At 47.8% G+C, this 12,974-nt stretch overlaps 1 protein-coding gene across 2 annotated transcripts; it reads right to left on the bottom strand.

Annotated features, from left to right (window-relative positions):
• Nucleotides 1-6,830: 6,830 nt before the first annotated feature.
• Nucleotides 6,831-11,536, bottom strand: LOC137317999 (zinc finger protein 623-like). 2 transcript variants are annotated; one of them, XM_067980985.1, is made up of 2 exons: nucleotides 11,450-11,536; nucleotides 6,831-8,355 (listed from the first exon to the last, which is right to left on the bottom strand). In XM_067980985.1, exon 2 carries the CDS (start codon nucleotides 7,994-7,996, stop codon nucleotides 6,926-6,928), a length of 1,071 nt encoding a protein of 356 aa, XP_067837086.1. In that variant the 5' UTR covers nucleotides 7,997-8,355; nucleotides 11,450-11,536; the 3' UTR covers nucleotides 6,831-6,925. The 2 variants fall into 2 exon arrangements, with proteins under 2 accessions (XP_067837086.1, XP_067837087.1); XM_067980986.1 differs by lacking the exon at nucleotides 11,450-11,536 and adding an exon at nucleotides 8,487-10,225.
• Nucleotides 11,537-12,974: the final 1,438 nt, after the last annotated feature.

Here is a 12,974-nt window from a genome sequence, read left to right as displayed (position 1 = left end):
AGCCCGAGAATGACCTCTCCCTTCCCCCGCTCACTCCATGTTCCGGGACCAGTTCCTGATCCACTCCGCCTCTTACAAACAGACCCCGGACTCCCCCTGACCTTCCCCCGGACTCAATGCCGATCTCTGAGCCCATCTGCGGACACGGTCCCGCAGCGATGAGCTGCTGTAACGAGGCTGCTCTTTGCTCCCTTCCCCCGGGGGCCGTGATCTCTCCATTCCCGGCTGTTTCAAACCATCTTCTTCCGCTCACTGAGGGAATGGTGCCCACAGGCCGAGCTGGGGGAGGGGATCGCGCATGCGCTCTTCTACTCACCAACAATCAGCGCTGGGGGCGGGGCTGAGTCGCGCATGCGCAGATATCTGGTTTAATTCTCAATACAAAAATCGATGGAAACTTTCCCCAATTGGAATTTTTCAGAGTCTGAGCAAAGGAAGTGGGTCTGGGGGAAAGGTCAGAGGGAATGGGGTCCACAGGCAGTGCAGGAACAGGCACCAGAATGGGAAACAGATGGGATTCCACCAGTGACTAACGCTGGAATCCAGACTGACTTTACAATCTCTTACTATTAAACTCGATGTTTCCATCCCTGCTGTTTCTCTCGGTATCTTTTGATGGTAAAGGGCCTTTCATCGATAAAATGGGCGGGTGTGAAATGAGCCAATGGATTCTGTTCATTCTTGGCCCCATTAACCATTAATTAACGTGTGACTCCGAAACTGGATGCAGGATTTCTCAAACCAATCCTGGAGAAAAATGGGATGAAAGTCGGAGTCCGTGTATTTGCTGGGAGCGTGTAGGATTAATATCTGACAGCAACAGTCCCATATTAATATAATCAGATTGAAACTCTCGGTCACTGAGAGTAATAGCGAACGGCCCTGATCTGCAAAACCGAATGTAGTACAACAGGCAAGAGAGGGTTAAATTCGGCCCACATTGTTTTGGTCACTCTCTGCACTGTCCCTGTGTGTGGGATTAATAGTGTGTCCGTCTCTTGTATATCAGTGAGAGATAAGACTACATCTTCTGTCTCTACAACGGGAATTTCTGGATGAAACGCAACTTTACAAGTCAGTCTGGAACTGATACTGTTGCACTGTGCCTCTCCGCTCGCTCTGTCACAGTATCTGTCTCCCTTTCTCTCTCACTCTCTGGTGCTGTATCTGAAGGTTGGATACTGCTATTGAGCGTGATATGAACATACTGATAGGAAGTGTAAGACTGACAGTGTGTGTCTTGCTTTCTCTCTCGAGTGCTGTTTTTGAAGGTGGAATACTGTCTGATATAAAACAGAGACAATGGGGTGTCCAGGCCACACCGTAACTGGGGATGTGTTCGGCTCCAGTCCCAGTTCATGGTCATAACCTTTTCACAGATTCAGGGTGAGAGTCTCTGTGAGACGGTAAAACTGGCGGAGAAAATCCGCTTCACAATTCAAACCCCAACACATGAGATTCTACAAATCAGCTGGAATAAGATTTATGTAAACTGCTGAATGAGAGTGGATTTTCCGCTTTGGCGGTGGAGTAAGTCGGCGATAGCGGATCGGGCCCCCATTGTTCACTACGCCTGATTTTACTATCCATTGACACCAATGAGTTCACTAAAGTAACTGATATCAATCCAATACTTCAAATAAATTTGGAAATAACAGACAGGAATTATATTTTATCCAACAAATGCTTTTTGAGAAATAATACAAGATGTGATTCGAACATGAAATGGTTTGCTGTTATTAGTCGGGAAATAATATGATTTCAATATTAAATGTTTAATCCTGTAATGAATAAAATCAAATGCTCCATTTCGGTTGATGATTATTTCCCATCACACACACTGTCTTGTGGGATGGACTGAGGGTGAGCTGTCAGGGTCAGACAGCGTCCTGTTCATTGGGACATTTGTTTTGACCAGAACAGAATAATAATGGACCAACACCCGGACCGTTACTAACTGGTAAAATATTAATGTAATTTCAAACTCCAGTGGGGAGTTCCGGAGATCGTTTCCTCTCTGAGCTGCTGTGCAGCAATGTTTGCCCACTGCAGGGAGTTTAATGGGACATGAGGCTAGGCCTGGTTACAGAGATCTATAAGGAAACCTCCTGATACATTTCTGAGACGATCAGGGGCCTGGAGATTTCACACGGCCGCAGCAGGCCAAGGGAAAGCTCTCCTGCTCCTCCGTGCCCCACAAAATATGAGTCAAAAAGAAACTTCTCAGTGTTCTGGACCACTCAATGCCCATCGAAAGGGCGGCTCCTCCACCCATTTTTAGCCAGCATTAAATGGTTTCCCCTGTACGTCATAATACTCTGATTTACATATTACAAGTGGCCTGACCGGAAACAGGTGGGTATTGCTCCGGCCGCTCTTCTCAGGACATGACCCACGATGGTGGAGGCAGGAACGCCAGTGTTAAAGGGGCGGTAATGACCTGACACCATTTACAAGCCTCGACCACCCTATTTCCGCCAGGCGAGGATACTTAAAATCGGCCACACCTTTCCTGACCTACGCCCTAGAATGAATCTTCGAAGCCCACAAGCTGGTCCATTTTCTCAAATTGCATCGGTTCATAACACGTGGAGGGAAATTTTCAGCATCGCTGGGGACTGAACTGGTAGAGCCGATCACCCGCCCCTTACAGAACCGGCCCGATTTTAATTCTTGCTCCGTCAGTTTACCTCCCAAGATGTGAAGGTGAAATTACCCCCTACGTCTCTGACCCCAAGGTTCGACAGGTGTGTGAAAGACATCAGACAGTGTTTGCCAAACACTAACATGAATGTGGGCGAATGGATCCGTGTATTCGGCTAAAAGCTGATAACCCCCTCCACGGAGACTGGACCCCTATACCATGGTGTCGAAGAGGAGTTCATCCCCAACAGCTCGGTAACACAGGTCGCTGTCCTCTATGGGCAGTTGTCCAAGATGCACACCGAGACAGATATCAACAGCTGCTGGAAGACCATCAATTCGGTAACCCGAAACTTGCTGGTCTTCCTGCCGAGGGAACTGTCCGCGGCCAAGTGTTGGCCACTGGCACAATCCAAGGTCCAGTATTTCATGCTGAGGTGCACACTGAAGCGAGGTGCGGCCTACACAAAGGCTTTATGGGGAAAGGCAACCGTGTAAGGCTATCCCACCTTGTATTGTACAGCATGTGTTAGAAGATATTTACTGTGTTTTGACTTGTAATAATGGAATCGTATGATGTGTATTGTATTTGTTTTGAATTGTAATTGTAATATTTACATTGAACTGTGTGTATTCATGAATTTTATGAAATAAAGTATATTTTGAAATATTAAATAAAGTTCCAGTCTCACTATTTCTCTTCTTATTGGACACTGAAGAGTGGAAACAGACCCGAATCGTAAAGATGTTGGAAGTTATGCAAATATCATTTATTGCAGGCATCAGGTGAGAAATAGGGAGTGTTTTCTTCAGGGTGAGAAACTGGGGACTGTGGAGGAGCAGAGGGGTTTGGGTGTCCAGGTACACCAATCAATAAAAATAAGTGCACAAGTGTAAAAAATGAATGAAAGATCCCAATTTCTAGGCTGTCATATCCCAAGGTAGCGCTATCAGGTACTTTCCCAACTCTGTGGAATTTGCTGATACAATCAGGCCCCACTGCCTCCCTTGCTGTTCCATTCCATACATCCAGCGCACTCTGCATTAAAAAATATAGATTCAAGCATTCTGCTCATCCTGTGCCCCAGGTTGAGAAGACTGAGAGAGGCAGGAGGACCCAGACCATTAGCCTTATGTGACTTTGGACATTTCTGTTTTTAATTCAGCTTATTGAATTTGCAATTTATCCACTTTTTTGTACATTTCTATTTTTATTTTTTGAACAAATTCTCCAAACCCTGTGCGCAGTGAGTGCTGACTCCGGGCCCTTTGATTGACAGCCCTCACCTCCGCCCGCCTCCGTCCTGGGCTGACTCCTCCTATCACCTGACACGCGGCACCGTCTCTCACCTTTGCGCGCTGACATCGCGATGCGTACATGCATCTCCGGCCCGAGGGACGCCGCGCGGTCCCTGTGCCGCGTTCCTTCAGCAACAGGCGCGTCCCGGGAGGATGATGATGGCGGCCTCGGGTCGGCGGTCGGAGGGCCGCTGCTGTGGGCGGGGTCGAGACCGACAGAGGGAGGGTCCGCATCTGGAAGTGGCCTGGGCCCCGGGGCCTTGGAATGGCGCCGTGAGGCCGGCCCGGGCAACAGCTCCTCCGACTTCAGGCCCGATCGGCGTTAATGGGGTCGCAACCCACGGGACGGAGGGACCGAGACCCCGGGACGGTGGGACCGAGACACCGTGATGGAGGGACCGAGACCCCGGGATGGAGGGACCGAGACCCTGGAACGGTGGAACTGAGACCCCGGGACGGAGGGACCGAGACCCTGGAACGGTGGGACCGAGACCCCGGGATGGAGGGACCGCGACCCCGGGATGGTGGGACCGAGACCCCGGGATCGAGGGACCGAGACCCTGGAACGGTGGGACAGAGACCCCGGGATGGAGGGACCGAGACCCTCGAACGGTGGGACTGAGACCCGGGGATGGAGGGACCGCGACCCCGGGATGGTGGGACCGCGATCCTGGGACAGCGGGGCGTCGACCCCGGGATGGAGGAACTGCGATCCCAGGGATGGAGGGACTGTTACCCCGCGGACGGAGGGAACGCGACCCCGGGAGGGAGGGGCCGTGAACGCGGGATGGAGGGACCGCGACCCCAGGGACGGAGGTACCGCGACCCCAGGGACGGAGGGACCGCTACCACAGGGACGGAGGGACCGCGACCCCGGGATGGTGTGACCACGAACCCGCGATGGAGGTATCGTGACCCCTGGAGGGAGGTGGTCTTTCAGACCGTCCATGCTCTGTTGTGAGGCCTCTGTGTGTGTCTTGCTCTGTTCGTGTTCTATTACATTGGCTCCCGGTGTGGCAATGCCTCGATTTTAAAATTCTCATCCTCGTGTTCAAATCCCTCTATGGCCCTCACCCCCTCCCTATCTCTGCACCCTCTTCCAGCCCTACAATCCTCCTGTTCAAATCCCTCCATGGCCCTCACCCTCTCCCTATCTCTGTAATCCACTGCAACCGATTTAATCTCCACCGACAACCGCATGTCTCGCCACCCTCAGTGCTCGGACTCTCAGTCCTGTATAACACACAGTCAGTGCTGGGACACTCAGTCCTGTTATAGACACAGTCAGTGCTGGGACATTCAGTCCTGTTGTAGACACATTCAGTGCTGGGACATTCAGTCCTGTTATACACACAGTCAGTGCTGGGACACTCTGTCCTGTTATGGACACAGTCAGTGCTGGGACATTCAGTCCTGTTGTAGACACAATCAGTGCTGGGACATTCAGTCCTGTTATACACACACTCAGTGCTGGGACACTCAGTCCTGTTATACACAGTCAGATAAATAAATAACTGCAAACTAAGAATGAAATCTCCAGGATGTGACGGTTTCCACCCCAGAGTTTTAAAGGAAACAGGTGGGGAAATTGCAGATGCATTCATCATAATTTCCCAAAGCTCTCCAGACTCAGGAATTGTGCCTTTGGATATGAATGTTGAAAATGTCACTCCGTTTATTTAAGAAAGGAAGGAGGGAGAAACCAGGACAATACAGACCTGTCATTTTAGAGTCAACTTGGATTTGTGAACGGCAGGTCATATCTGACTAATTTCGTTGGATTTGTTGAGGAAACTAACAAGGTGGACAGGGGATTGTCTATGAAGGTTTTCTATATGGACTTACAGAATGCATTTGAAAAGGTTCAGCACAAGAGATTAATGGAATAAATAAAAGGCACAAAATTGAAAGTGACCTTGGTTGGGAGGTCGGAGAAAAGAGTAAGGAGAAAGGGAATTTTCTTTGATTGGCGGGATATGACTAGTTGTGTCCCCATGGATCTGTACTGGGGCCTCAGCTTTTCACCATATTTATCAATAACTTGGATGAAGGAATAGAGAGTTGTAGATCCAAGTTTCCAGATGACACTAAGTTATGAGGCACAGTAAGTTGTGTAGATGGGAGCAGGAAGTGACAAAGGGAAAGTTTAAGTGAATGGACATACTGTGGCAGATGGAGTTCAATGTGGGGAAGTGTGAGATCATTCACTTTGGATGCAAAAAGGAAACATTGGAGTATTTTCTTAAAGTGAGAGACTGCGAATGGTGAAGGAGCAAAGGGATTTGGGTGTCCATGTACACAAATCACTAAATGCTAGTGTTGGAATACAAAGGGAAGGAAGTGATGCTTCAGTTCTACATAGCCTTGGTCAGAGCCCATCTGGTGTACTGATCCTCACCAAGGATATATTGATCTTGGATGGGGGACAGTGCAGATTCACCAGAATGATACTGGGCATTGAAGTGTTCAATTATGAGGACCGGTTGCATAAACTTGGTTTTGCATTCCTTTGAGTTTAGAAGTTTGAGGGGTGATCTGATCCAGGGATTTAAAATGATAAAGGGATTCGAAGTGGTAGAAACAGAAATTATTTTCTCTGGTGGGGCAATCCAGAACAAGAGGACACAACCTTAAATTTAGAGCTCGGGCGTCTAGGATTGAAATCAGGAAGCACTTTTTCACAGAAGGAGAGTGGAAACCTGCTCAGGCTGATTGAACTTGACCCTGTGATATAATACAATTTTATGTCCTGTCAGACTTGGATATCTTGAAGATCCATCTTTTAAAAAGGTGGAGGAGCTCAGTGCGAAGATGTATTCCACTCACGTCGTCATAAGTCCTCCAACTGTTTCTTTTATCATCGAGATATGAAGGTCAAAAACACTGTGTTTAAAAGAAAGCTGATTTATTTGACACTTGTACAGAATACTAAACTGCAGCCCAGTTAAAGGGGGTCATTAACATCAGAAACAAACTCCAACTGTCAGAATGAACGTGGTTTCGTCCTGGATACAGCAATAACAGCAGAATCCAACTCCTGCAGTCGAATGTGAACTCGCTGGTGACTCAGCAGGTGGGATGACTGAGTGAATCCCATCCCACACACGGAACAGGTGATCGGAATTTCCTCAATGTGAATACGTTCATGTCTCATCAGATCCCATGTTCTTTTAAAGCTCTTCTCACAGTTAGAACATTTAAAGGGTCTCTTATCAGTGTGAACAAGTTGGTGTTCAATGAGGCCGGATGAACATGTGAATTCCTTCCCACACACAGAGCAGGTGAATGGCCTCTCCCCAGTGTGAACTCGTTGGTGTGTCAGCAGGGTGGATGACTGAGCGAATCCCTTCCCGCACAGGGAGCAGGTGAATGGCCTCTCCCCGATGTGAACTTGCTGATGTCTCAGGAGGTGGGATGATCGAGTGAATCGCTTCCCACACACAGAGCAGGTGAACGGCATCTCCCCAGTGTGGACTCGCTGGTGTGTCAGTAGGCTGGATGACCGAGTAAATCCCTTCCCACACACGGAGCAGATGAACGGCCTCTCCCCAGTGTGAGTACGTTGGTGTGTCAGCAGATCACTTTTTCTTTTAAATCTCTTCTCACAGACAGAACATTTAAAAAGACACTTATCAGTGTGAACAAGTTGATGTTCAATGAGGTGGGAAGATTGAGTGAATCCGCTCCCACACACGGAGCAGGTGAACGGCCTCTCCCCAGTGTGAATTCGCTGGTGTGTCAGCAGGTTGGATGACTGAATGAATCCCTTCCCACACACGGAGCAGGTGAACGGCCTCTCCCCAGTGTGAGTACGTTGGTGTGTCAGCAGATCACTTTTTCGTTTAAAGCTCTTCTCACAGGCAGAACATTTAAAAAGTCTCTTATCAGTGTGAACAAGTTGATGTTCAATGAGGTGGGATGACTGAGTGAATCCCTTCCCACACACGGAGCAGGTGAACGGCCTCTCCCCAGTGTGTCTGTGTCGATGAGTTTCCAGCCGGGACGAGTAACTGAATCCCCTCCCACAGTCCCCACATTTCCACGGTTTCTCCATGGTGCGGGCGTCCTCGTGTCTCTCCAGGTTGGACGATCAGTTCAAGTCTCGTCTGCACAGAGAACATTTGTCTTGTTTCTCCCCACTGTGAATGGTACGATGTTTTTTCAGGCTGTGTAACTGGTTAAATTTCTTTCCACAGTCAGTGCACTGGAACACTCTCACTCGGGTGTGTGTGTCTCGCTGCTATTCCAGTCACAGTGATGTTTGAAATCTTTTCCCACAGATGGAACAGATCAACATTTCTCCTATATTTTAAGGCCGATAATCTTCAGGGGCTGGTGAATCGAGTGACTGTCAGATCTTGACGTGATGTTTGGTTTGAGTTTGTCGTCTGCAAATCCTCCCCTTCTAATGCCCTGTAAAAGGAGATAACAAAAGTCCTCACTGTGAAGACGGGATAGAAATTCAGAACAGGCAATTCTAGTTTCTATGGAACATTCTACCCGCTCATTCCCACAGACTGTAAATGCCCGTCCCGCACACTCACCCTCCTCCGTCTGCTGAAACGCAAACCCATCGCATCACTTGCAACAATTTTCCTTCTATTTAATTTTTCTGTCTTGAAGATCCCGACTCGGACTGGTTTCAGTTCTACACTCACTGCTCCCAACCCTCTCTTCCCCTGAAGGTGCTGACTCTGGCTGGATTCAGTTCTAAACTCACTGGTCCCCCTTCCTCTCCTCCGCTGAAGGTGCTGACTCTGGTTGGATTCAGTTCTACACTCACTGGTTCCCCTCTCCTCTCCTGAAGATGCTCACTCTTGCTGTGTGTATATATGGTCTGCCCCTCATTTCGACACTATGTCCCTCCCTACAGCTGCCTGTAAGCAGTCCATATGTAATATCTCCAAAATTTTGCGACGGAATCACCCTGACCAGTCACCATTTCTCCTTCATTTAAAGACTATCCCTGACCTATCACAATTTCTCCTTTATTTGCAGACACTCACTGACCAGTCAGCATTTCACTTTCATTTACAGACACTCCCTGATCAAACACCATTTCTCCTTCATTTATAGACGCTCCCTGAACGTTCGCCATTTCTCCTTCATTTACAAACTCTTTCTCACCAGTCAGCATTTTCCTTCATTAATAGACGCTCCCTGGCCCATCACTATTTCTTCTTCATTTGTAGACATTACCTGACCTGACAACATTTCTCCTGCATTCATAGACACTCCCGGACCAATCACCGTTCCTCCTTCATTGACAGACACTCCTTGACCAGTTACTATTTCTCCTTCATTAACAAACGCTGCCTGACAAGTCACCATTTCTCCATCATTTACAGACTCTGCCTGAACTGTCACAATTTCTCCGTCATTTACAGACTCTGCCTGAACTGTCACCATTTCTCCGACATTTATAGATACTCCCTATCCCGTCACCATTTCTCCTTCATTTATAGACACTCCCTGACCTGTCACCAAGTCCTCTCCCATTTATAGATACTCCCTTACCAGGTGCCATTTCACCTGCATTTATATACACTCCCTGACCCGTCAGCATTCCTCCTTCATTTATAGACACGCCCTGACCTGTCACCATTTCGATTTCATTTATAGACACTCCCTAACCAGACACTATTTTTCCTTCATTTACAGACACTCCATAATCAGGCAATTTTTCCTTCATTTGCAGACACTCCCTGACTGATCACCATTTATTCTTCATTTACAGACATTCACTGACCTGACCCAATTTCTCTTTCATTGATAGACACTCCCTGATAATTCACTGTTTCTCCTTCATATGCAGACACTTCCTCACCCGTCACCATTTATCCTTCATTTAGAGACAATCCCTGTCCAGTCACCATTTTTCCTTCATTTACAGACACTCCCTAACTAGTCAGCATTTCTCCTTCATTTACAGACACTCCCTGACCGTCCCCATTCTTCCTTCATTTATAGACACTCCCTGACCTGTCACCAGTTCTCCTTCATTGACAGACACTCCATGACCAGTCACCATTTATCCTTCATTTACGGACACGCCACGACCAGTCAACATTTCTACTTCATTGACAGACGCTCCCAGAACGTCCCCATTACGACTTCATTTCGAGACACTTCCTAACCAATCACCATTTCTCCTTCATTGACAGACGCTCCCTGACCGTCCCCATTTCTACTTCATTTACAGACACTCCCTGACCAGTCACCTCCTCTCACCGCATCTCCCTCCAGATGTCCGTTCACTTGTGAGCAAGGCCCTTGCCATCCACAATCTTATTGCGGATTGCTGCATTTAGGAACATAGGAACAGGAGTTGGCCATTCAGCCCCACGAGCCGGTTCCGCCATTCAATTAGATCATGGCTGATTTATATCTTAACTCTATCTACCCTACTTAGTATCATAGCCCTTAATACTTTGGCCAAACAAAAATCTATCAAACTCAATTTTTAAATTTACAATTGACCCCCAGCCTCAACAGCTTTTTGGAGTGAAGAGAGATCCAGATTTCCATTCCCCTTTGTGTGAAGAATTGCATCCTGACATCACCCCTCAATGGCCGAGCTCTAATTTTAAGATGATTCCCCCTTGTTCTGGACTCTCCCACCAGAGGAAATAGTTTATCTCCATCTACTCTATCAAAACCTCGAATCATCTTAAACACCTCAATTAGATCAGTCCTTAATCTTGTATATTCAAGAGAATACAAGCCTCTACGCATCTGTGCTCATATTTACATAATTCATCACCATAAATACAGGATAGAAATTCAGAACACACAGTTCTAGTTTCTCTGGAACATTCTTTTCTCCCTTGCCCATCCTAAGCTGTGAATGGCCCGTCCCACACACTCTCCCTCCTTGCCCCGATTAAGCTGTAAATCCCCCGTCCCACACTCTCCCTCCTTGCTCCTATTAAGCTGTCAATCCCCCGTCCCACACACTCTCCCTCCTTGCCATCATTAAGCTGTAAAACCCCTGTCCCACACTCTCCCCCCTTGCCCCGACTGGGATGTAAATCCCCCGTCCCACACACTCTCCCTCCTTGCCCCTATTAAGCTGTGAATTCCCCCGTCCCACACACTCTCCCTCCGTGACACGTCTTCGCTGTTTGAAATCCAGATTCATGGCAGGATCTATTTTTCCTCCTTTTCTCTCCTGAAGGTTCTGCGTGAAGTTGGGTTTCGACCCCAGCCACTGCTTGCCCTCCAAAACCCGGCCAAGTGGTAATTCTGCACCTGTGAGCCTGTACAGCGAGCTGCCGGCATTTCAACCATGGGGAGCAGCACAGTCACCGTCCCTGGCTGATTCTGACCGGCAAAGCTGAGGCCAACGGGAGCAGATCAACAACAACCTGCATTTGCACTGAGCGGAGTCTCAGCAACACCGAGTGCGGCTCAGACCACGAATCAGAGCCGGGGGACCCGGGGGATCGGGCGGGCGGGGGTCCCGGGACTCCATTACACCCATCATCCAGCGCCTCCCCCGTCCTACCCGCCGCTTCCCGGTTTCTTCTCCCGTTTCCACCGAGTCCAACTCGGGAACAAAGGAAATGAGCGATGCGTTCCCAGAATACACGGCGGGCCTCGGGAGCATGCGCAGTCTGAGCGGAAAATCAGCATCTTGGAGAGATAGAGGGGTTTCTGGGGCCCGGGGGATTGTGGGGCCTCCGGTCGACATTAGTCGCAGTGCGTCGGTCAGCGTTTTTATTGCCCGTGTCGCGCACAGAACCGTTTCTCGAAATGCAGACTGAGGAATTCAGAGCCGGTTTGCTGAACAGACACTGACCGTACAATGAGGAACAGTGTTTTTCAAACTTTTTTCCTCGTGACCCAGTGGAAGAAAAACACTTCCCCCAGGGACCCAAAACAATAATATCTTCTGACTGGAGTTTTCATCAAATCGCAATAAAGGTCAATACATGCTCGCTCTTCTCTTCACTTCACTTCAAGTAATAACTAAAATTAGACATCCACGTTCCTTGAAAATCAATTTAAATACAGTTTAAGTACAATAAGAAACGGTCAGGTTGAGTTTCACTTATTTAATGTGGCGGATGGTTCCGCCTGTTGTACATGATCTCGTTCCAATCTGGATCACAAGATGAAAGCGCTCCACGCATATCAGGTGCGCTGTTGAGTCGGTTTCTTTCTTTTGTTTTTAACCTTGTCAGAGTCGAAAATCCCAGTTCGCAGATGTAGTTTTTTTTGAACGGCAGCAACAACAGAACACTAATCTTACTTAACAGAGGACATTCTTTGAAAACACTGATCGAAAAACATGACAAACTGAATGACTTGTGGCGTGCTTTCAGTGTGCTCACAGGTGAGTCGCATCCGCTCGTTTTCTTGCTCAAGCATCAAGTTTAGCTTGATTATTTATTCAGGATTTTCGAAAGCAAAAGGATCTTTCATCCAACGCTTTTCCATCAAATTTTCAAATCCTTCTGCAGGGATGTAGTGATCAAAATGGTCAGACAGAGCAGCGAGATGTAACTGTATGGCACATTTCACTTCATTCCCTTTATCTTCATCGATGCTGTTCTCTCTACCCCAGAGGTTGTGGATGTTCAGTCGTTTAGTGTATTCAAGATTGAGATTGATAGATTTTAGGACAAGGAAATCAAGGGATATGGGGAACGGGCAGTAAAGTGGTGTGGAGGTACAAAATCAGCCATGATCGATTGAATGGCGGAGCAGGCTCGTAAGGCCGTAAGGCCTACTGCTGCTCATATTTCATCTGTTCTTATCCTGCCAGAGGTGCGGTGCCCAGAACTGAACACCGTGCTCTAAATGAGGTCTAACCAGAGCTCTGTATAACTGTGACATAACTTCCAGTCCTTTTTATTCCGGATCCCTTGAGATAAAATTCAAAATTCCATTACCATTTTAACTTTTTTTTGCATTTTTAGTGAATTCTGTATTTGGTCCCCAAATCTCTCTCCTCCCCCACAGTTCCTAGCTTTTCCGCATTTAGTAAATACTCTGATCTATCTTTTTTATGGTCCAAAGTGGATGAC

The sequence above is a fragment of the Heptranchias perlo genome, unplaced genomic scaffold (assembly GCF_035084215.1).
Source record: "Heptranchias perlo isolate sHepPer1 unplaced genomic scaffold, sHepPer1.hap1 HAP1_SCAFFOLD_64, whole genome shotgun sequence".
NCBI lineage: Eukaryota > Metazoa > Chordata > Chondrichthyes > Hexanchiformes > Hexanchidae > Heptranchias > Heptranchias perlo.
Note: the sequence above shows the minus strand (reverse complement) of the source record. Positions and strands in the feature narration are given on the sequence as shown.